This window comes from Panthera onca, chromosome D1 (assembly GCF_046562875.1).
Source record: "Panthera onca isolate mPanOnc1 chromosome D1, mPanOnc1 haplotype 2, whole genome shotgun sequence".
Lineage (NCBI taxonomy): Eukaryota > Metazoa > Chordata > Mammalia > Carnivora > Felidae > Panthera > Panthera onca.
In genome coordinates this window covers 114,835,082-114,860,939 of record NC_138348.1, presented here as the reverse complement: position 1 = coordinate 114,860,939, position 25,858 = coordinate 114,835,082, and the positions used below count along the sequence as shown (strand labels likewise).

Below are 25,858 nucleotides of genomic sequence, written 5' to 3'. Positions count from 1 at the left end.
GAACAATTCCAAGGAGAGAAATCCCCACTGAGGACAGGGCAGCAGGGCGGTTCCCATTATACATTCGGAACAATATCCGGGAAAGACACTGGATTGAAAATCCAAAATTTTCACGTCAGGTTCCAGTTTCATTCCCTCATTAGCTGAGTGGCAATGAGTAAATTACCTAAATTATGTAAAAATCAGACTCTCTGTGTGAACTATGGAGGCAGTGAAAGCTCTTGTGCTTCTACAGGCCCGGATTAGTTTCCATCTGAGACGCACAAATCCCCCTCGCTGCAGCAGAAGGATGCTTCGCGTCCCAGATGTGTCTCAGGGGCTCTGCGCACCCCCTAAGATGGTAACCGCCACCCAGGAGGTATGGACAGGACCCTTCCTTAGGAGAGGGTTCATAACTTCCAACAGCCTTTCAAGCGAACTTATTATTCCAGAAAAAATGTGTAAGTTGATAAACACACCACCAACACTTAGCCAGCACTTGTTTGTGCCAAGTACTGTTTTCAGGGCTTTACTCTGTGAACTCACGTCACCATGACAATGGTTCTAAGAGCAGGTGCCCCTAAAATGCCACTGTTGTTGATGAAGAGGCTGACAAAAGTCCAGACACTGGCCTAAAAGTCACACAGCTCATACGTGGTGGAGCTGGAGCCTGAGAGCAGTTCTTGTTTCTGAGTTAATGCCTCTATATGGTTTACAACACAATTTCATATTTTTTCATTGAGGTACATAAATATGTCATTTCTTCTAGAAAAAAAGAAGCTCCTTCTAATATTGAAAAAAGTAAATAGTACAATGGAAGGAATATAATCAATGTTCTCTGTTCCTACAGACTTTACTTGTTTATGTGGTTTTCAAAACCATAAAAGTTAAAGCTGAAATAAATCATACAGTTTAGTCCCTTCTCTCTTGGTATTTAGGATCTTATGTCAGAATATCAGAATGCATGTGCACACAAGTATTTATCTCACTGTATCTAGATGGAGCTAGCTAGCTAGCTAGCTTGAAGCCAATGGATCCAGAGAATCAGCTATATTTAGATATACTGCAGAGCCAATCCAAAGTTACTTTGTAAAACTCTGCTGTAGTAATGTCTAAAAATCCTACTTTCATAAGAACACTCATTAGATTGAATCAGTGTGTTTTTTTAAGATCCTGTTTAAGTAGAACTCTCAAATAATTGAGTAAGTGTAAAGCAAAAACAAATGGGTAACACAGTAGGTTTGATTTTCTTTTGCCCACTGTCCTTAACTATGTTTCTGTACAAATATGAACTGTTACAGAGGTTGGGGATAAAAATGGAGTTGAGAATAAGCAGGCTGGATCGCTCTGGGACATGAGGTGAACTGTCCTGGACAGTGTCCTATCCCTCAGGGCAGAGTGTGCGATTCCCCACTTCCACTGGGATGTGGCCCTTATGTAATATTGGCTCCTTCTTGATTTTATTCAGAAGGGGGAGAAGAGACTCAAGCCAGGCATTTTCGCTGTTATGAAACATGCTGGTTTAAAGGGGGAAAAAGCAAACAAACAACAAGCAAACAAAAAGTTCATTGGCAGGAAACTAAAATGGTGTGTTCAGATATTTATCATACCCTCTAATTCTTATTACAAATCATTTAGAGTTTTGTTTCTCTTTTAACTAAGGGAGATTTTTGGCACCATTCAGTGGACTTTAAGAATTGAAGTGAGTTATCCATTTTAGTAAAATTTGTCATTTATACATTGTGGGATGTAAACAAATTTCTAATAAGGTTAAAGAAGGGCACTAATCAATTGAATAAGGTGAATAATTAATGCACCTGACAAATTTTTGAGGTTAAGCACTGAAAGAAATACTTGGCTTTAAATATTACATATTATACTTTTTTCAAGTATTTATAATGACTAAATACCTAACTCCAAAAACCAATAGAAACAGAAAAGTTTGAAGATAGCTTAAGCTAAAATGGCTTGAAATCACAGCATGACCTATTTTTATTTTATTTTATTATTTTTTTAATGTTTACTTATTTTTGAGAGAGAGAGAGTGAGGGAGGGAGGAGCAGAGAGAGAAGGAGACACCGAATCCAAAGCAAGCTGCAGACTCTGAGCTGTCAGTCCCCTGATGCAGGGCTTGAACTCATGGACCATGAGATCACGACCTGAGACAAAGTCGGATGCTTAACTGACTGAGCCATCCAGGCACCCCTGACCTATTTTTATTGTAATGACCATAAAACATAGTTGGGTTATGGTGTTAAAAGAAAATAAGTGAAGAAAAGAAAGTTTCTGAAAGAAGAAAGCAGACTTGAGGAAAGAAAACCCAAATTTAAACAGGAACAGACTCTGTCAAGGTGCACAGGCTTGCAATTAGATACCTTAATTTTCATGGATGTATTGGAAATTTTTTAGTATTTAAAATGATATTTTAAATAAAAGCATTAATTTTGAGCAATCTTCCCCCATAACCTGTGAATAATGTTTATGTTCATTGCTAAGGGAAAAATTGTGAAAATCGATTCTATCATAAAGCTTCAAAGGCTAAATAACAGGCAGTAAAATAGATTTTAGATATTAAAATAAAATACCTTGACAGTGTCCTTATAATTTAATTATTTACCTCAAGGTTCCTACACAAGGATGAAAAACAGATGCCAAGAAAGAAACATGACCAGGGAAGAAGAAAATAGTAAAGGAAATCAGGTTAATTAGGATTCAGTCAAAATCTAAGAAATTCTACAGACTGCCCCAAATAGTCTCCTGTCAGAACAGCAAGCATTCTGGAAGGCATCATGCTTCAGAACTCACTGGATATGGAGAAGGACAAATACTCAGTTTAGGAAGATACTGTAATTTTACTGAGCAGAGGGTAATCAGTGAACAAAGATAATTCAGAACATCCCCACCCCCACATACTTCATTCAGCTCACATGTCTGAAGACTCAGGAAATGTACGTTAAAGAGAGAAGAGACAGTAAATGCATAGATGGAGCCCATGTGCCCATAAGGATGGGTCAGAGTTTTTGTTTCAAAGTGAAATCTGTCATTTCTGTGAAAAGGGAAGAAAAAGAAAACTGTACCTTTCTAGAAGAAAATCTATGCTACAAATTTCTAATTCTAGTAAATCTCACTATTTTCATCATTTATGTTTTACTTATAAAAGCTCAGTTTTGGGGCCTTATCTTTTTAAAGGAAAAACAACATATAATGATAGCTTTTACCCTCAGGAGAAAACGCCCAGTTTCCAGCAGGTTTCTATCATTGCCACCACAAAGAATAATGTTGTTCCCTCTCCGTAGAAAGCCTTGCACCTATAAACCACTTAGGAAGGTCCTAAGCTAAAGCATCAAGTATGTGACTATGTAATAAGAAGACAGTATGTTGGTAATGGGGATACATGTGTTTGCATCCATGAGTTACAAAGTTTGAAAATGAGTCAGGCCCACGTTAAGAACAGCACATATTGAAGTGGCATTTTCACAGAGCACACGGATGGTCCAGCTGAAATTTCAGCCACATAGCTTTAGAATTATTTCAGTCTGACTTTCAGATTTGAAACCTAAACATGACAGAAATGTGGTTTCAAAAACATGGAAGAATAAGATTTTTGGCAATGCAATTCTGTGCCTGTTAACAGAATGATAGGTCCACATGTTTCACACTTGTTCCATCACACTAAAGAAAGGCTGGATCCTTTTTTTGATTTTTTTTTTTCCAACGTTTTTTATTTTATTTTTGGGACAGAGAGAGACAGAGCATGAACGGGGGAGGGGCAGAGAGAGAGGGAGACACAGAATCGGAAACAGGCTCCAGGCTCCGAGCCATCGGCCCAGAGCCTGACGCGGGGCTCGAACTCACGGACCGTGAGATCGTGACCTGGCTGAAGTCGGACGCTTAACCGACTGCGCCACCCAGGCGCCCCTGCTGGATCCTTTTGAACATATTTTCACCAAAGTCTGGGCACGTGGATTTTGCTGATAGGCTATCTTTGCTGTCCAGTTACGGATTAGTCCATCCCTAAAATAAATATTCTTGACTGAACCAAGCATCACGTTAGTATTTACATGATTATTCTTTATTTAGATTAAGATTTATCTGGTAATATGAGCTAAATAAATACAAAAAAAATAACTTTAATCTCAAACTTTGTCAAAGGAGGAATAAAAGACAAAAAATGTTTATCTTTTAGGATTGTATTTGAAATATGTGCTCATTGCATACTATAACCTCAAAACATATATGAATTAGACATGCCTACAGAGAGGATGGAAACATAGTAACTAGGTTTTCTTTCTCAATTTAACAGTGGTGCTATTACAGGTTAATTTTCTACCCACTTTTCCCCTTATTTCCTATAGCAAATAGATGTCATTTTTGTAATATTAAAATCAATAATATTATTTAAACCCGACTCTGACATCTATGAAATTTTCATTTGGAAAACAGAATTTTCCTTGCTTAACTGGCTCTGATATATACAGCTTGACCTACTTGTAGGTGACGATAAGGTCCAGGCTTCACAGACATACCTTGCTGCATGGAGCAAACCAGTAAATGAGAGCCAGGAAGGGCAATCCGACAGCAACCGCCAGGACCACGAGAAACTTAACCGCCATGGTCTGCTGCCGCAGACCGGAGAGGTTCTCATACCATATGGACAGAAGCTGCTGTTGACAGTTTGGATGAGCTACAAACTAGCAGGGAAGTGACAAAACATTTAATAGCTTGATTAAAGAAAAGTTCACCAACTCTTGGATTCTAAATATTTTGTTCTGTGGTTTCCCATGAAAACTACTGTTAGAAATAAAGAGTAAACATAGAACATCTAGCTGACAAGCATCAAGCAAGGCGGCAGGAGGTTCTAACATGTATTATATAAATTCGAAGATTCCAATTTATCAAATTTTTCCTTTATAACTAATGGGATTCCCTTGAAAGTATAGAAAAAATTCTGAAATTTAATATTATAAAAAGATTCATAAATGCTTCACATAAGGACTTTTACATTTATATGTTATTTTCCATCTAGAAACAGTGATGTAAAGATCCTACTGGCCCAGGGGTGCCTGGGTGGCTCAACTGGTTAAGCATCAGACTCTTGATTTCGACTCAGATCATGATCCCAGAGTTGTGGGATCCAGCCCTGCATTCCTGCACTGGGCTCTGTACTGAGCATGGAGCCTGCTTGGGTTTCTCTCTTCCTCCCTCTGCCCCTCTCCTGCTGCTGTCTCTCTCTAAGGAGAAAGAAAGAAAGAAAGAAAAAGAAAGAAAGAAAGAAAGAGAAGGAAAGAGAGAAAGAAAGAAAGAGAGAAAGAAGGAAAGAAAGAAAGAAAGAAAGAAAGAAAGAAGGAAAGAAAGAGAGAGAGAAAGAAGGAAAGAGAGAAAGAAAGAAAGAAAGAAAGAAAGAAAGAAAGAAAGAAAGAAAGAAAGAGAAAGAGAAATCCTACAGGCCCAGATGTTTAAATACTTTCTTAAAACAGCATGCCATCTGTTCTACACTGACCTACAATGCTAAACTTATTAACTCCCATTTGTATATGGGTCTGTTCCTGGACTGCCTATTCTATTCACTGATGTATTTTTATTTCTGTGTCATAAATTCTTTCAATTAACAAAACTTAATAATTAAATTTTACTTGTTATTTTTCAGAATTTTTGAATTCTCACGTATTTATTTTCTACAAAGAACATATGGCAGGGGGCAACATTATTTAATCTACAAAAAGCAACAATGCAAAATAAAAATTGATAAAAAATGTTGAAAGGTTAAAAGAACTACAAATGCTTAAGGATGGCTCATCTCGAAGATCATTAAAACAAGAAACAATGTTTATCTTCTCAGAGTTGTAAGATTTAATAACACCTATTGTGAGTAGAAAAAATAAGCCCTCTCATACACCTCTGGCATGTATGTAAACTGGTGCACTGTTTTTAAAGAAAACTTAGCAAATGTTTTAAATTAACAAAAACCTGAAGAAAGTAATAAACACCCTTAAATAGTAAGTTGATTAAATGAAATAGTGATATAACAACACAGCCTTTGAAAAGATGAGATGGATGTTTATTTACTGAAATGTGAAGATGTACAAGATATGAATTTGTGGAGAGTAATATAATGGAGAGAAACTACTCTCCATTAAGAATTGAGAAGACAGGGGTGCCTGGGTGACTCAGTAGGTTGAACATCAGACTCTTGGTTTCGGCTCAGGTCATGATCTCATGGTTTGTGAGTGTGAGCCCCCACTTCAGGCTCCATGCTGATAGCAAGGAGCCTGCTTGAGATTCATTCTCTCTCTCTCTCTCTCCCTTTGTCTCTCTCTCTCTCTCTCTCTCTCTCCTTCTCCTCTTCTCTCTCAGCTCCTCTCTCTCTCTCTTTCTCTGGAAATAAATAAATAAACATTAAGAAAAAATAATTGGGAGGATCAAGGGAGCCTGGCTGGCTTAGTCAGTGGAACATGCAACTCTTAATTTTGGTGTTGTGAGTTCAAGCCCCACGGTGGGTATAGAGAGGTTGCCTAAAAGTAAAATCTTAAAAAAAAAATTGGGAAGATAGAAAGGGCCATATCTATACTGTTTTATCCTTAAAAAGTATATTTTTAAAGATACGTAACCTAAGAAAGCAATCAAGAATGGGAGGTGCTGCACGAAGACGGAGACTGAAAATGCCCCACAGATACACATGGTGCAGGAGGAGATTCAAATGTTCTAAAGCAGGAACTGAGGGCACTGGTCCTGGATCAGAACACAACAGATGGGATCTGGAACAGAGTCTCAAACACTGATGTTCCTCTCAGACGACCAACGCCTTATCATCTGGACACACGAAGTCACTTCTATATCATTAGTTAAGTAAAGGAGAGTGGCTGGCAATCAGGGCATAAACACGTCCAGATGTCACAGACTTGTGTGGAGTGTAGGTTACATGACTCACAGCTAAGCACGTATGATTAGAGAAACTGCCTCATGCAACTAACTAAAAACCCAGCTCGAGCTGATTATGCCAACTCTTCAGCCTTATACAGCAGCAGTAACAATGGAAATAATGTAAATGGGGCTTCAGGCCTGGCCTTACTTTTTTTACTTCATATTTAATGGCAAGTTTCAAGCGGCTGAGATTTGGACGGCTGTGATCTCCCCCACCATGATACACTTCGATGTCCCCATTCAGAATGGCCTCCACTTCTTCGGTATTTCTGCACAGATCAAGGAGTCCAACAACAAAATCCTTGCACTGCATTGACAGTTTTTTGTAGTCATTCTGGGAAAGACAAAGCAAAACAAAAAACAATAATGGAGAAGTAGCACATTTACTAGGTGACGCAGTGGAATTTATCAGTCACTTGACAGTTGGGAGAGGAAACAAACAGAAAAATTCAATCTTTGGGTTTACTGTTCTTTTAATGTGCTTTAACTGCTGTTCTACTCAGTGATTTCTGAAGTATCTTAGCACCATAAAGATGTTCTTCATCTCCAAAGAAAGGAAATTTATCTAAAACATAAGCAAAGCTATTGAATAGTGTACTGTGCCCAAGTCACCTATAGGATCAGGAGAATATGAAGTAAGCAACTTTTCCCACAGCAGGATCCTATCACTTTGCATACATCATGTCTCATGTTCATGACTTCACCAGCAAGCACATCATGTACATTTGGTAGATCTTTGTAAGATCTTGTAAACTGTTGGTAAACTTGAGAAACACAGGACATTTGGAGAGATTCCAGAGAAAAGCAAACATATGTCATTTATCTATTTAATAAATTGTATTGAGAAACTTAGTGTACCAAAATCAGGGTCCAAGACAAGATCTAATATAAAGACTGAAAACCAGGATTCTTCTTTGGAGAAAAGAAAACTTAATGCAAATGCTTCTGTTGTAATTTATTGATGATGACCTAATATTACATTGGGAAGACTTAGGAAGTATAGATCATATTCAAACATAAAAAAATTCACATCTTGAAAAGATGCTCTACATCACTGATGACCAGAAAAATGCAAATCAAAACCATAATGAGATACCACCTTACATCTGTCAGAGTGGCTAAAATCAAAAAGACATGTGTTGCCAAAGATGTAGAATAAGAAGAAGCCCCCATGCACTGTTAGCAGGAATATAAATGGTACAGATGTGGTGGAAAGCAGTATGGAGGCTCCTTAAAAAATTAAAAATAGAAATACCATAGGATCCAGTAATTTTATTACTGGATATTTACCCAAAGAATATGAAAACACTAATTCTAAAAGATACATGGACCCTGATGTTTGTTGCAGCATTATTTACAATGGCCAAGAAATGGAAGCAGTCTAAGTGCCCATTGATAGACGAATGGGTAAAGAAGATGTGGTGTGTGTGTTATGGAATATTACTCAGCCATAAAGAATGAGAACTTGCCATTTGTGACCACATTATGGTATTATGCTAAGTGAAATAAGTCAAATAGTGAAAGACAAAGGCCATATGATTTCACTTACATGTGGACTCAAAACAGACAAACAAAGCAGGAACAGACCCACAGAAAGACTGGTGGATGCCAGAGAGGAGAGGCATGTGGGGGATGGACAGAATGGGTGGAGGGGAGTGGGAGATAAAGAATTCTAGTTATGAAATGAATAAGTCAAGGGGATAAAAGGCATAGAGTCAGAAACACAATCAGTGATACTGGAATAGTGTTGTTAGGGGACAGATGGTGGCTATATACACTTGTGGTGAGCACAGCATGATGTCCAGGCATGTTGAATCACCATGTTGTGCACCTGAAACTGATGTGACACTATGTGTCAACTATATGTCAATTAAAAACACAACTCTGTCTTATGCATATATACACCAGGTATTAACATCTTCATTCAGGTCTTTCTAATACTTCCTCCCCCTTTTTTCTCTTACATTGAAATAAGGCCATTTATAGGTCAATGTTAATCAAGAAAACCTATCAGCTTGAGTTTGTTGCATGGCAAATGGATTATATTACCTAATTTAATCTTTTAGGTCATCTTGCTCAGTTTGGTTAAATAATGTGTCCAAGATCATGTAGTCACTAAGTGTCAAAATCAAACATTAAATCCAGCTGGTAGGCCCCAAACCCTCTGCCTTTAAGGACTATGCCACTTTGTCCCTTCTTTGTGGAAAGCTTTTCTATTTTGAAAAGTGGGAAGAAGTAGGAAGCACGTAGGGCAAATACTATTCCCATTTTCCACATCAAAAAACTAAGGTTCCCTGAGGTCACATAGCCTCAGTGGCAGAGTTTACTCTTAGAGTTATAGCTTTGCTAGTTATTTCCGCCATCCTGAAGCTGCTGGTGTGTTTAGAATGAAAATGTCCCCTGGGAGAATCAGGAGAGGAAGATGGTGGAGTCCAAGCAGCTCTGGATGTTAGGCAATAAGGAGGTATTTTAGGGAAGCCTATATGGGTGTGGGTACAGCACCTACCTGGGCTCCTCTCTGTTAATCCTGCCAAGTGACCTATTACAACTCAGTGACTTCTAAACAGGCTATGCTTTCCTAACTGCAGGTCCAAACAGACTCCATGAAGGCAAACTGATGAAACAAATTCTGCCTAACAGAGACTGGCTCATGCTCCTTCTAAACAGGTATCTAGTCGGATAGTATAAGGAAGTCACAAGGAAACAGCTTTATCCTTTCCATGAAACAGTCAATTAGGGTCACAGGGACAAATGTTAAGGTGTGCAAGTACATATGTTCCCCATGTCCACTGTCTATAGAGTGGTTAGGGGCTTGGGTTTTTCCACTCAAATACACCTGTAATCAAATCGCAGATCCTTCAGTTTTTAGCCATGTGAGCTTAGATAAATTAAAATCATCCCATGAGGTAGGCGCTATTATTATTCCCATGTTACAAATGAGAAAACTGAGTGTTAGTTAGATTAAATAAGTGTTAAAGAAACTACACGTGCAGGGGCACCTGGGTGGCTCAGTTGGTTGAGTATCTTGGTTTCGGCTCAGGTCACGATCCCAGGCTGGTGAGATTGAGCCGCTGATAGCTGCAGAGCCTGCTTGGGATTCTGTCTCTCCCTTTCTCTCTGTCCCTCCTCTGCTCATGCTTGCTCTCTCTCAAAATAAATAAGTAAACATTAAAAAAAATAGCTTTAAGAAAAAAGATTGTCTCTCTCCCTCTCTCTCTGCCCCTCTCTGCCTCAAAAGAGAAAGAAAGAAAGAAAGAAAGAAAGAAAGAAAGAAAGAAAGAAAGAAAAAAGAGAAAGAAAAGGAAAGAAAAGAAAAAAGAAAAAAAAAGAAACCACACATGCAAAGTACTTCGCATGGTGCTGAGCATTTGGCAAGCATTCCATAAAACACATTTATTTTATTCTATATCATCAAAGGCAAGATCTGAAAACAGGCTGTTTCTTGACATTTGTAAGTATCCTTGCAGCTAAAGGCAAAATTTATCTTGCTCTGAAACATCTTTTCCCTCTTTCTCAGCCTCCTCAAATCCTATGCATTCTGCCCATACACAGCTGAAATGCCATGTACCTGTACCTTCCCTGAAAACTAATCTGAATTAAATGTTGCTTCCTCTGGATTCCACAGCACATCACTTACAGTCCATCTAGTAACTTCACTTCTCTCTATATCATATATATTTATGTGTGCATGTGTCTCTCAAGTCACCGTGACTTCCACCAGCTTATTCATCTTTCTGGCCTCAACAGCACTTCTCGCCATGCTGTGAACACAGACACAGTTCCAGAGGAAACAGAACCTGGCTGTAGAGTACAGCATGCCTGGACTCTGGTCCCAACTCTGCCAATTACCAGTTGTTGGTCTTGGGCTTTAAGTGACCTTTCTGTGCCTCCATTTCTTCATCTGAAAAGCAAGTAAGGTTCTCAAGGTTGTGATAAGAATTAGACATAAATGTAAAGTCTACAGAACATGTCTAAATGGTGGTGACCTCAAGTGTTACTACATATCATTGTAACAAAGAGCTTGTTGAAAAAAAAATACAAAATCACCTCCTGTCTGCAGTAACTAGCACAATCCTAAGCACCTATGGAAGCTTATTAATACACCTTGACTGATGAGTGAAGAGTGCAGTCCTGAACGGTACAGACCTACCTTGAACTCCTTCTCAATGTTGGCCAGCACGGCCAGCTCATTGCTGAGTTCTAAAGCTGTCATGACTGGGTCTTCACTAGACAGTGACAGGTAAGCTGGACTTGCCAGGCCCTTGTAGGCATTAATCCTAGATCTGGAGTGACTAAAGGAGTCATGCTTCTGTTTCTGGCTGCACTCACTGCACTTGCAGAAATAGTCATGAGGCCGTTCAATCCGAGCACCCTTCCGCAAGAGGGTATGCACGATTTCATATTCCTGGCAGTGGGCGGCCAGAATGATTGGAGTCACATCATGAGAGAACCGTGTTCCATCTTCATCATAGGCATAAAAATCATCTTGCTGCAGTTCAGACTGGCTGGGGCTGGTGGCTAACCTCTTGCCTTCAGCAAAAGCTGGATGACTGAGAATAGCTTCCACAATCCGAACATAACCTTTACTAATAGCTAGAAGCAAAGCATCCCCAACACGAGAGAGGTTTTCTTTCTTGAGAAGAAGTTCTGTAATTTCCAGATGCTCGTTGGCCACGGCCAACTGCAGGGCATTCTGGCCCATGTAATCCACACAGTTAACATTGAGGGACAGACATTCTTCTAACATCTTCCTCACCACTGGGATGTTGCCATATTCAGCAGCATCTAAAAAACGTTCCTCCTCAATAGATAAGCTTGTTGAGCGATCGTTAAACATGTAAGCTGGTCCTCGGTTGGCTAACCTTCTCCCCTTCTCACGGAGAATCGTCTGCCGCCGGTGAGCCAGTCTGTTGTCGGTGTCCTGGCTATAAGGAAATAGAAAGATTGGGAACAAATCATATTAAGAGCATTTTAGTGAGCCAAATGACTTGCCATTCAACTAATGCAACCCTCAAGTCTATGAGATGTTGTCTCATCATCTCTAGACCAACTGTCATATAAATGAGAATGCATTTATTTGTTAATAGATTCCAAGAACTTCTTTAAGAAAGCCAAGCACTTTGCAGATTTTAACGTTTCCATTTGGAGTGGAGACTCTGGCAATTCCTATAATCTCTCTGTGCCATTGAAATAAGGATTAATATGAGTGTTTCAATCACAGATAGTATAAGAAAGACCCACAATCAGTCACCAATATTATATACAGTGTGAAAATATTAAAAAATAGAGAAAATAGTAAATCCATCCAACACATACTTACTGGTTGCCTCCTATGCCAGGGCCAGGGACTGTATAAGGTCCAGGAAAATCAATGGTGACAAAAGTAGAAACTTTTCTGCCCTTATAAATCTTATACTCTAATGGGAGAAACTGGGAACTAGAACATTGCCTTGTTATCAGTTGTTTGTCATGATAAACCTATAGCAGGGTTATGTAGCATAGCTTCCAGGAGAAAGTTAAAGGCTAAAAATGGAAGGATGAGTACAAGTCAAGTGAGGGTGTGCTTTAGGAGGGTGGGACAGAGGTTGGGTACAGGTAGAGCGCTTTCTCCAACGGAAGGGTCAACCAGACACTATAGCACAGATTTCATTAATAGGAACAGTTAAGACTTGGACTCTGCTAGGTGTTCTAAAAATCACTGGAAATGAGAACATATGAGTAAGGCACAGGTGGGAAGGAACACTTCTGTGATGGAGATGGGTCAAAGAGATGGCCAGCCTTTAGTGCAGGCCTTCAGTCTGTGATAGGAGACAGTGATCCCTTCTCTAGTCAAATGCTACAATGGACATTTTCTTCCTTATTGATTTATAACTGTATGTCTTAAAGTTTACGGCTCAATCCTTATCACTGTCACTAACCACAGACTCAAAGGTACAATTCACTGCAGAACAGGGAAGGGCCATGTTAGGAGGGTGGGGGCTGAAAGGAAGGAAAAAGGTGTGGTTGGTGATAGATATGATAGATGTTTCCTCTCTTTGTAAATGTTTCCTAGAGCCATCCCTCTGAAGACTGTCACAAATTTCCCAGTATGAAGACAACTTAAATTGGTCCAAAGACCCCATAAATGATCTTCCCCTCCAATGTGGCCTAAATATCTTTCTCTACGAGTCCTTAACCATCTTGATATCCAATATCCAGGTAGTGTTGTCTACGGTTGTGTGATTCCCAAAGAAATAGCAAGATGTCAGCCAACTCACAAATGATTATGATTCTCCAAGGAGCTTGAACAGTATGCTGCCATTTTAACCAATCATCTCTAGACCAACTATAATATAAATGAGAATGCATTTATTTGTTAATGGATTCCAAGAACTTCTTTAAGAAAGCCAAGCACTTTGCAGATTTTAACATTTCCATTTGGAGTGGAGACTCCAATGTTTTCCATACACTCATTCAACAGTGAGCCCTCCAGCCATCCATGGTGTCTCTTCAAAAGTGACCAGCCTGATGTGTTATTAAAGAGACAACTTTGTAAATTTAAAAAATGATGTCAAGGGCAATGGCTACAACACCAGTAATTTCTAAAGTCAGTCTTTTGATATTGTATGGGGAACTTTTGTTAAGTATTAAGGGAATGATTTCTACATGTATTTTGCTTTCTGTAACTACTGCTTTGTTTTCCATTCCATTTTTAATGTTATCAAAGTTATGCACATACACAAATAGAGGACTCTATATGCTTTATGAAAACAGCAGCCCTCTGTGTTTCATTTTCCCCACTTCCTGATCCCCAGAGGCAATAATGTCAACATTTTAGCTTATTATTTTACAATTTAAAAACTTACAGCCATACAACTTATTAATATTGTTATTTCTGAATTTCCAGGTTTGCAATTATCTATGGAATTCTCACCAAAGGTGAAATTCAGCCCACTTTAACAATCTCCGTGCCCCCGCACACACGCCCACATGGACACACCTCAACACACCTCATGGTCCTTTATCACTCCAGGGTAGTTACAGCATAACTTTGGCTAGATAACTACTACATTACAATAATACAGTGATAGTCCTAGCTGTGACAAGGAGTGTACCATGGTGTCTTTCAGGATACTACTTCCCTATGTCCTGAAACCCAGTTGTTAATAATTCTCTTCCTGTATTCATATGCTTAATGTTCTGTGTACTTATGACCAATGCAACAAAATTCTACTCTCCTTTGGTCTAAATCTTGTTTTAATTCATCCAACATCCTATGTATTTTTTTAATTTTAGCTTCTTGAAGAGTCTTTTCTGTAGCCTCCTGATCTGCTAACCTGGACATGGTTACAGTCTAGACTCAAACATATGTTGTCTTTGAATCTTCCTTTGGCATCATCCCAACGATTCTCTTTGCTTTACTTTTATTTTGGGTTCCTTGTGTTCTGAATCCCAGACTCTCCTCTTTCTTAGCTCACTCCTGTGCCCTAGTATAGCACATGCTCCACTAGCTGACTGACAAAGTATGTGCAGGAGGTAAACTTGAGATTTTGCATGTCTAAAAATGACTGTATTATTGACAACCTTAATTGGTAGTTTAGCTGGGTAGAGAATTCTAGGTTAACAATAATTTTCAAAGCTTTGTACTGTTACATTCTAGTTTTTGTAGTTGCTATTAGGAAATATGATTCTGGATGTTCTCTTTGTCTCTGGTGCCCTAAAATTACATAATTTTTTGTTGGAGGGAATATCCTTTCTTCTGTGGTTCTGTGCACTCAGTAAATCTTTTCATCTGGAGAAATGGGTGCTTTTCTGAGAAATATTTTTAACTCATTTCTCTGATAATTCTGTTTCCTGCTGTCAGTGTTGTTTCTGGGACTCCTTTTGGATGCTGGACATTCTGGGATTACCACTAAATTTTCTTATCTTTTCTGTCCAATTTTCCAGTTAATTGTGGGTTTGTTGTTTGGTTTTTGTTTTTGCATTACACTATGGACATTTCTTGCATTACACTATGGACAATTTCTATTATCCTCTAATATATCTTTTGAAAAATTTTCTCTGCTGCTATGTTTATAATTCTCAAGAACATTTTTTTTGTTCTTTACAATGCCTTTTCTTCAAGACGAAGGCACATTATCTTCTCTTACCTAATCCAGAGACATTAGTGATAAAGACCACACAGACCAGAACACTTTAGAGAATTTACTCCTAAGTTGCTTTTTAATGTATATTGTGTACTGTAGATTTTATATTAGAGTTTTTCATCCAAAAGCTAGTGACCCTTAGTAGGCATACTTTTCTATTTAAAAGAAATAAAATTAATTCTAACATCTCTTCTAAGAGAATGCAATTTTCCCTCATAAAAAAATTTGCCAGCATCTAATGTCAGTTTTGGTGAAAGGCAATTCTTGGAGGTGAGTTTTTAGAAGAGCGGCATTATTTCTGACTTAACAGAATGGATGAAGTAGAAGCATGGAGAGTCTCGTCACATGAGCAGCTATCATTCTTCTTCCCTCTAAGATTTTGAACCCCTTTCCCTCCTCTCTGTCACTCTTCTGGCCTCTAAAAACCCCCTCCAGCGTGTATTACCCCACAGCTGCTGCTGTAGATTGTAGACTAGAGGAACCACGAAGATTAGGGGGAGAGGAAGTGTTGCTAACCACAGAGAATGTGTTCAAAAAGAAAAACTGTAAAATGAAGGGAGAAAAGAGCTAAGATCAGGGCATTTATGAAAGTGAGATGAAAAAGTACTATAGGGAGAACTTGGGGAAAGTTCCTGTAAAAACAAAACCAAAAAGGCATAAAATGGACGCAAAATAGTACCAAGAACCAAGCCTCTGTTTTGTTCTTTTTCTACCATAAGAACAAGAGAAATAATTACTACAGCCTATGTCATAGGATTTTTCCAGGGTCAATTCAAATCACAAATTGGAAAGCACCTAAATTTGAGTTTCATTTTTTTTTACAGCCACAGGAATATGCATTTATATGAACAAGAAGGTCACCAACTTTACTACTTTTCAGCTGTTATTCACATGGAATACCCATGAAAGGCAAGGACTGAGATGGTAATTGAGAGGCTTTTGTCTCTTTAAAAAAAGGAAAATCATTATAAGTAATTTAACTTATATCTCAATTTTTAGTTTCCAAAGTACTATTTGTTCATATAACACCTCTAAATTTACACAGAGGTAGTTTTGTGACATCTTTAATTCTAAAATTTTAAAAGACTGATATATGACTTTAATGCCTATTTATCTGAATAATGACAGGCTCTATCCTAGCAAGCCACTCTTCTAAGGATACGTCCCATTTTCTTCTAGACTGTTATGGCTTTCCTACCTATAGCAGCCATTCTTTTGAGGAAAGAGCAAAAACATTTCCATAGAAAATGTTTTCTTCACGTTTAAAGCATCTCTTGTCCCATTGTGGCAACCATAAATATTAATCCTATGCAGTGACATGAATTTCTGACACATTTTTTGGAAAGGCCTGGATTATCATTACCTCTTCAGTACTCTGTGGCCAGTAAAGCCTGATACAGGACACGTCTAGAGGCATTTGAGATTGCCCAAGGAAGATAACCACTGCATGCTCTCGGAAGGCAGTTCTTGCACTGGTAGTGAGATAAACCAAGAGCTGCCAGTATGGTGACCCAACAAAATGCATACTTTGCTGCCTCTGGTCTTCCCTAACTGCAGTCTCAAAGGCTCCATGTATTGTATTTTGCCACAAGTGGTGTTGCTTAACCCTGCATTTCAAATGCAAAAGCAAAACGTGTAGAACCACTTTTTCAGGAACACACATTTTAAGACTTTCAAGGAAGCTATGAGATGCTGCTAGATTACATTACCCCTCTGAGGGATTTTACAAGGCTATACTGTAGAACTGTACATTAATTGCAAAGTAACCTCATAAAACCACCTACTAGAAAGAGGAACAACCGCCCAAAGCAATATATCAACAAAAGAGATATTTTCATTCCAGCTAAAGGGCACATTTTTGCAAAGTCAGTTCTTCTATTTAAGAAAAATATTTATTAAGAATTTTTCTTCATCCATTCAGCCATATTTAGCAGGATTAAATGTTTAGTAACCTACATTTTCATGTCTGTATTTTAAAAATTTGTTTTATCACAATATTTAAATACCAGTTCTAGGAAGGAATGTAACTAGCCACTGCCCACTTGGTACTCAAATACTGATTAAGTCATGAAAATCAACGGTTTTTACATACCTCACTTTCCTGATTCTTTTTGCTGGCGAAATATTGCCTGTTGCCCCAGATAGTGAGAGATGAAATAATCCATCTCTATTGAAAATGCCAGCAATGCAAATTAGCTTCTGAGTCAAATGGACTGTGTGCTTTGAGTCCAGAGTATATGTAGTAATTCCTCTATTTCCTGTTCAAATATAATGTGCTTTTACCAAATGGAACTGCTCTTATACAAACTAAGCTTTACATTAAGTATCTAACTTAATTTTTTATTTTGTGTTTCCAAAATACTTGAAATTTTAAAATCAAAGCACAATTCTACCAAAGAAGACGTGTGAAAATATAAATGGCACATAACTATCCATGCAGCGTGGAACAGCCAAGATAGCAGATTGTTAGATTTAATCTGGGAAGGTGAAAATAAAGGAGATTCCAGGATATATATTTTATTACCTGCACGATTATACAAGGAAAAATTGGACTTGAGTACTTACAATTAACAGTCAACACAACTAGCAATTCTGCAGACCACTTTAGAAGGATGAATGATGAAAGTAGTTTTGGTCTAATTTATAACAATGAAATTATTTTCACTTTATCTGCTTAATTCCTGGCCACACACTCCTGGCCTTCCCTCCAGGGTTGAGGGAGCAGTAAACAATTAGAGTGGTTTTCCTACATCCAATGAGAGCAAGGAATATTTTGCTTTATTCACCAGTGGATCCCCAGTGCTTAGCAGAAAGGCACACTGCAAACCCTCACACAATTGTCTAACTCACACATCCTTCTCATCAAAGGAATTAAGGTCAAAGCCCAGAGCCCATTCGTTCCAATTAAACCAAGAGCAAATACAAGGTACAGCCCTACAAACAAAACACGATGGTTGAACCTCAGTGTGTCCTGGGGTATGTACAACATTTTATATTACTTTCAAATTAGCATCGAGCTTAATAGGGAACAGAGGAAGCTGGAAGACATATCTTTTTAAGGGCGTCTTTGTGACTGCCTTGATCCAGAAGTAGAGATTTTCTTGTCCTTTCCTGTCACTGATTCTGCTCTCTGCATGTCCTTGACACTACACATAAAGCATAAACCCATTTTCACAACATATTACCAAATCCCTGTGACTTCCAGAGAGTTTTCAAGATAGAAATTCTATATATATTATGATTCAGTTAGCTTCAATTTTCCCCTGTTCACTCAAATACTAACTTACTGAGTGATCCTTCACACGTCACACCACCACCTTGTTCCAAGAGTGAAACACAGACTCCTGAACTGCTCGTCATGTTCAATTGGGAGCCAGCTGGTTGTGTGTAAGTTACATATTTTTGGTTATTTTTATCACCGATTGACATTTGCTTGTATAAATTAGAAACCCAACTATGTAAGAGAATGAAAATAGTAGTAAATAATGAAAGTTATAGATAGAAACTTTCTACATGATAACTAAGTCTGAAATGTCATTGTTTCTTTTCAGCCTCCACTTTCTGGATTATTCTAGGTATCATGGCTTCCTCCTTTGAAGTGTTCTTTGGTTGGTCTCTGGACACATGCATCTATTTTGGTCTATTTTAGTAGAGTACTCTTGAGAATATTAAAAAGTTGATGTGTAATACAAGCAAAATATATCCTAATTATCTCACCAAAGAGAGAGATTTAAACTATTTGCTTCTAATAGCAGAAGCTGTCATAGTCCTATGTATTACACAAACCTATTTTCCCATTCCACAAGTAACCTCTGTGTAAGACAGATTCCAGGCTGGAAAAAAACCAGCATACTTAAACTGGGTAATAGGAGGAGTTTAATGAAGAGACTCTAGGAATGTGTGGGCAGGAATTAGGGAAATCCAACATGGTGCCAACACTTTACCCAGGTCTAGGATGGTGCAGGGTTAGGCCTGAAAGGGGCATAAGGAGGTAATAGTTACTGCAAGTTAGGATAACTGTAAGGATAACACTTGACAGAGTTTCTGACCTTTGGAAGAGGGCAGCAGCCAACCCTCAAGGAGAGAGTTAGGGGAACTTATACCCTGACCTCCCTCTCTCGTGACCTCTGTTATCCCACAGGGACCTCCCATGGGCTGCACCCACTCAAAGCCTGGGGACAGAGGAGCCCACTGACATAGCCTGCACAGGTCTGCATTGATGTCCTCCCTAAGGAAGAGGACGGTGTGCGTGCAAAGTAGAAAGTGGAGCAGAAGAGCCAGGCCAACAACAGCCAGCACACACTCTAAGAGTGAGTCTGACTTTGCCATGATTAACTCCCTCAGAAACTACTGATGAAAGCATGTGCAGAGAGAAGATGGCAAGTGTACAATGCGTTTATTATGAACCCAGAGGCATCAGTTCTCATCTTTCTAGGCTTATTTTCCCTTCAATAAGCTAACTATCAGGAGAGACACTCATATTCAACTTCAGGCAGTACACTATCTTAAAAAATGAGCCCATAACTAAGATTCATCCACCTGAATTTTAAGTTAATACTCATAAGAGGCTTAACAGAGCAGTTCTGACTCTGAGGGTGGGAAGGATAGTAATGTAATGTCATAGAAACATTCAGAATTGTTGAAATTGTGTGTTCAGCAGATGCTGAAGCTGCTGACTGCTGGAGGTATCCATGCTAAAGGAACGGCCTTCACTAACAAGTCTGGAACACGCTCCCAACCTCCACCACAGGGGCCAGATCCAACTGCCCACGGGGCAGGTTAAATCTACACAAGCCTGGCATGAACAAGAGAGTGCAATACAGAGGGGACGATGACTGCATGACGTGGGGAACACTTCAACTGATTTAGAAAATAAACTTACAGAATGCCTTTCTTTGCTGATTTTAGACAGCTCTCAAACCTTATATCCACCATCAAGATCTTAACAGTTCCTTCCTTCCTTCCTTCCTTCCTTCCTTCCTTCCTTCCTTCATCATTTCAAACATTTACTGTCCCAGGCGCTATGGCAGGCAATGAGAGATTCAGCAGGGAAGGACACTCAGAGGGCAGAAACGAGAGCACTGGTTAAAGGCATGGATGTAAGAGTAACTAGACACAGGTTCAAGTTCTAACCTGCCCATTGTTGACTCTCTGGCTTCCTAAAAAATAAGGATTATAATGATCCTATTTCCCAGGATTGGTGGGAGGGTTACAATATTGTGTGTATTTTACTTGGAAAATGTTATTTATAGCCCTGTCGTGATACTACAAGTCTTAGTCATCTTAAGAACGTTATGCAGTACTCATTATTCTCATTGACGTAAAGATAATGCAAGCCATTTAGTACTTGATAATAGTAAGTGCTCAATATGTAGTCTTAACTGTTATTATTCTACAGTATTTTCAAGTAATTTGTACTTGTCATAAACTGAGATACACTTATCCACCTTCAGTAAAAATGAGGTATGGCAATTTGGTAGAGTTTGATTTTGAACACACTTGTTGTGTCAAGGAAATTGTAAGTTCACTATATACTTACCCCTAGGTTTTTAGCTTCTACATAAGACTATCAGGTGAACTCCTATGGATATGTATATTATATTAACTAACTTCACTAGAACTGACAGGCTGAGAACTGACATTCACTAAAAGTTTACTATGTGCCAATCACTTTATCAGTGTTATTTTGTTTAATTTTCCTATAGTTGGTGAAGTTGGCTTTATTACTTCTGCTTCACACATAAAGAAATGTTTTGGGATTTGTCCAAAACAGAGATGATACACATTGGGGAAAGTGTTGTTGTTGTTGTTGTTATGTTTTAATACAGCTGAAAAAAACTAAGATGGAATACCCTTAAAACAAAACAAAAATGAGGCCTCTACAATTCCTGTATAATACACAGAAAACTCTTTACTAAACTCATACTAACAATAAATGGTAAAGCAAGATTGTATACTTAGGTTCACAGATATTGTAGTTCATTTTTATATCTTATTTTACTATTGTGAAAGATAGAGCTATAATTTTAAGTTTAATAAAATTAACAGCATGTATCCCCCACAACGAGCCCCCGTCTGAGGACTAGATCACTGATACCCTTGAGAAGCCCCGTTCTGCCCATTCTGAATCACTATCTGCCCCTACAACACTACCTGGCCTTTGTGGTGAACGTTCCTTCAACTTTACTATTTTTTTTAGCTCTTCCATCTTTGTAGCCCTAAACAATAGAGACTGGTTTGCAAAAAGGAGGTATTTAGCACAAATCCAACAGAGGAGGGAAGGGAAACACTGCCCCCGCTGGCAGAGCAGAGGCGTGCCTGCAGCTTTTCGGAGAGCTCATCCGCACCCCGCCCCCACCCCACGTGAGTTAGTTGGAGTGACCACGAGTGGGTCCTGGGACACACAGGTGACATCAGGCTGCTGTTCTTGCCTCTCTTACAGAGGAACGGGCCAAGGCAAAACCCCTCGGAGGGAAGGGAGGACTCACCGTTTCTCTACTCTTCCATAACACCAACGTTGTTAGCCAAGGTCTTTTGCATCATCTCCTTTTCTGTGTTTTCAAAAACCGATTTCACCAAAACAAAACACTGCAGGCTTCATAGTGTGACTATAGCCATAGTAGCTAGAAAGCTCCCACTTCCACTGGGCCAACAATGGAACGTATCTACTTCCATTGGCACAGCTACATTCTGCTGTCAGGGGCCTGGTCAGCAAGCTGCAGTAGAAAATGGGATTTTCCAGGTGGCTAGAGCTATAAAAGTTATACGACTTCCCTGAAGATGGGTGAAAAGGAAAACCACTGAAACCATTGCTTTGGTGCAACACAAAGCAAACTCGCTGACTAACTCCTAGAGGCTTTGGAATCACATGTACAAAAAAACAAGGCTCTACTTTTCTATGGAAAAGTTATTCTTATTTTACCCTTCTTCTTTCATGGTAAAAACAAACTTCAGTCCCTGTACAGGCAACCACACCATTTTGATGAACTGCATTATATTGCTATGCGAGTAAGTTTAAAATTGAGAACGGGGCCCAAGTTTCAGGTTTTCTCTATGCATCCTACTCGGTGATTCCTTATTAACACCCTGAGTCACAGAGTGAATGTGAGTGCACAGGATATATTTCTGCATCACTTCTGCTTTATCCACCAAGGCACTAACAGTGAAACCACAGACCAAAATGCCAGGTGAGCGCTTAGAAACGGTGTCTTTCAGGGGTGCCTGGTGGGCTCAATCAGTTAAGCATCCGACTTCGGCTCAGGTCATGATCTCACAGTCCACGACCTCACAGTTCATGAGTTTGAGCCCCGCGTCAGGCTCTGTGTTGATGGCTCAGAGCCTGGAGCCTGCTTCGGATTCTGTGTCTCCCTCTCTCTCTGCCCCTCCCCCACTTGCATGCTCGCTCTCTCTCGCTCTCTCAAAAATAAATTAAAACATTAAAAATTTTTACAAAAAAGAAAGAAGTGGTGTCTTTCAACTTCTCACTTTTCAAGTACCTGTCTTAAGTTTTTTAAGAAGAGGAAATGTGTAAAAATTATTTTCTAATGATACAGATACTTTCCACGTGAGGAAAGTAAGGCCCCCAGTAACTTACCCAATGTTAAACAGCTATCTATAACCTTAAACTATTGACTCCTTCTTCACCCCAAGACGTTATTGATGTGGGAAACAAAGGCAAAAGAAAAAAATGAAATGTCCTTACTACCCATTGACAACTCCTTGAAACAGGCAGAGTGACCTTCCTCTGGGAGCTCAGCTGCCTGGATGATGACATTTTGCTAAATGTCATCTTAGCCTGACGCCTCAGGATTCTGTAAATCTACTTTAATATGTATAACTTCCTTTGGAGGGGCGCCTGGGTCACTCAGTTGGATGAGCATTTGACTTCTGATCTCAGCTCAGGTCATGATCTCACAGGTTCGTGGGTTCAAGCCCCACATCAGGCTCTGTGCTGACAGTGCACAACATGCTTGGGATTCTCTCTCTCCCTCTCTTTCTGCCCCTGTGTCACTCACTTCCTCTCTCAAAATGGATAAACTTGAAAAAAAAAGACACCTTCTCACAAGGGGCTTTAAAAGTAAAGCCCCAATCTTTAACATTCTAAGTCTCCACTTCCTACTTTTTCCCCGCATCTTACCACATATCACCATCATCTATATTTTACCTATTTGTCTTATTTATGATCTGTCTCTCTCACAAGAATGTAGTCCTGTGAAGGCATTCTACATACTTCCCAATGCCTGGGGCAGTGCCTGCACTTGTGAGGTCCCAGGGAACATCTGTTGAATGAATGGAAAAGTGTACAGATATAACCTGAATTGACTGGTGTAAGGAAATGAATGTCTCTCCAGTGCCAGCATTACACAAAGTTTTTTTAGGAGGTCAATAAAATCTATAAAGCTCTCCCAGATTAGAAACAGAAAAGAGAGAAAATACAAATTACTAATGCCAAGAAAGAAAGAGGTACATCATTACAGATTCTGCAGGCATTGAAAGGACAATAGCATATGATAGACTACCTCATGCTTATAAATTTCATAACTCGGACTAGCAAAAACATTTTTAGATACAACACTAAACGCATGATCCATGAATTTTAAAAAATTGGTACATTGGGTGTCATCAAAATGAAGAACTTTCACTTTTTGAAAGACACTGTTAAAATAATAAACAATAAGCCACAGTTTGGAGAAAATGTTTGCAAATCACCTACCTGATAAATGAGTTGTATCCAGAATAAATAAAGAATGTACAATATTCAGTAATAAAAATCTAATAAAAAAGAGCAAAAAGAACCCAATAATATGAAGAATCCAATTAAAATAAGCAAAACTTTGATAGACATTTCACCAATGCTTAAGTATGAATCATAAGTAAGCACAGAAAAAGCCACTCAATGTTATTAGCCAACAGAGACGGAAATGATGACCTCTGTAAGGCACACTGCACATCTATGAGAATGGCCAAAATTAACAGGAATAATTGTGCCATACTCCAGTGAGGATGCAGGACAATGGGAACTTTTTTCTGTTCCGACTACTATTATTTTACTACTACTACTATGCAAGATTTCTAGTTCACTAACATCCTCTTCTGTATATGGAGAGTTCAGACACTTTAGCGGACTGTTTGTTGGCTGTCTTGGTGCAGGAGACGGGGCTGTGGACCCTTCAAGTTGTTAGTTATCTACCTTATTCTAAGACAAAACCTTTTTCCTTTTTGCTCTTTTTCTCTTTCCCTAGATAATAGCCAAAAGACACTTCACTTTTGCCTTTCTCTCTAGATCAGACACATCATGAAGCATACTTTTTCAACGTGTGCATGCTTCCAAGTCCTGTCTACACTCTGATCTACCAGGGCACCGTCTTTAGGATTTTTCAGATGGAAGGTCAGCTTAGCCTTTCTGGCAGTAGTTTTAGATCAACCCAAAGCTGTTTGCTAGTTTTCTTCTGATCTCTCTCCCATAGTTTTTCTTGCTCTGTCCTTGCTTGTTCCAGAGCAGGCCAGGGTGGAGGAGGACAGGGGAGCAGGATGTGAGAACTTGCATTAGGATCTAGTAGGATTTTCTCTTGCGGTTATTTTGAACTTTGGTCACCTCCTGTTGTAGGGGCCAAGGGCAGGCTGCCCCAAGATGGGCCACTTTGTCATGAACATTATCCTGAGTAAAATCAATCCAAACCCAGCAGATTCGGGAAAAGCTCTTTACCTCCCCCTCAATTGCCTGCTTGTACCAGGAAGAGAGATATTAACAGAGATTCCTCTCCAGCAAAGGAACCCATCTGTGTAACAGAGCAGCCCTGTTTTCCCAAACATCTCCTCTCACCTTCCTGCTAATGGCCTTCATGTCCTCTGTGTCTGCTTCCTGTCCTCCAACTTGACCCCAGTCCTGAGCTCCCAGAAACATCATGATGCCTCACTGTTTTTGGAACTCCTGGTTTGTGTGGACTCCCTGTATGTACTCCTAGTAGATGTGATTTTCTCCTGTTAATGTGTCTCATGCCAATTTGATCTAAGTCCAGATAGAAGAACCACATGGCAGGAAAGGTCTTCCTCCCAACACTGTCTTCAGATTATGCCACAGGCACGGTTTCTGTGCAGTTTATTTGCCTCTTCTTATTCTGTATTGTCTCTGGGATAAACCAGCAGATGGGAAGCTGAAGAGTAACCACTGTCTCTCACTAGCTGGAATTTTCTCTTCTTTCTTTTTCTCATGAAACAGTTTGAGCCAGTCATACCAGAAGTAAAACATATATTCCACTAAACTTTGGAGACTAGTTCTGTAACAAAACTAATTTCAATCCTCAATGGAGAGTAAAAAAGCAAAAAGCCCATATTTTCCCTAAGGTTAGGTAGGCGTCCATTTCACTGACACTTATTTCTGGCTTAATTGGAAAGACTAAACCATTTCAGTGGTTCTACATTTGAGATGACCATTTCAGGTGTGTGAATAGAAAATAAACTTGTTTAAAATCTAAGGTTGCACAAAAAGATTAAGAATGGATATGGTGATTCTCTGTGAAATTTTCTTCCTCTTCCATGTCAACATTTGAGGAAAACATTCTTTCATCTCTTACTTCTGTCATCCCTGTGTTCTTTTGTCATTTTAAAATTATAATGGCTGTTAATTTGAGAGACATATCTCTGAGCAGACTGACTTTATGCTTGCCTGAGTCAGCGGGGAACACTCACTGCTACCCAGAGCCTTCCTCCAAATGACTCCTTTGCATTCCTTCCATCTAAAAGTAGCCTCTCTTCAGGGGCGCCTGGGTGGTTCAGTCAATTGAGCGTCCAACTTTGAATCAGGTCATGATCTAGCAGTTCATGAGTTCGAG

The 25,858-nt window shown here is 39.2% G+C and overlaps 1 protein-coding gene across 3 annotated transcripts in view; it reads right to left on the bottom strand.

Annotated features, from left to right (window-relative positions):
* TRPC6 (transient receptor potential cation channel subfamily C member 6) overlaps positions 1 to 25,858 on the bottom strand; it is a 130,444-nt gene that overhangs the window by 27,800 nt on the left and 76,786 nt on the right. For 2 of the 3 annotated variants that reach the window (XM_078432648.2, XM_078432651.2), the window contains exons 2-4: positions 11,051 to 11,825; positions 7,049 to 7,234; positions 4,506 to 4,670 (exon numbers count right to left, since the gene is read on the bottom strand). In XM_078432648.2, the coding sequence (XP_078288774.1) occupies positions 4,506 to 4,670; positions 7,049 to 7,234; positions 11,051 to 11,825 (1,126 nt within the window). The remainder of the gene's footprint in view (positions 1 to 4,505; positions 4,671 to 7,048; positions 7,235 to 11,050; positions 11,826 to 25,858) is intronic. The other variant, XM_078432650.2, reaches the window with a different exon arrangement.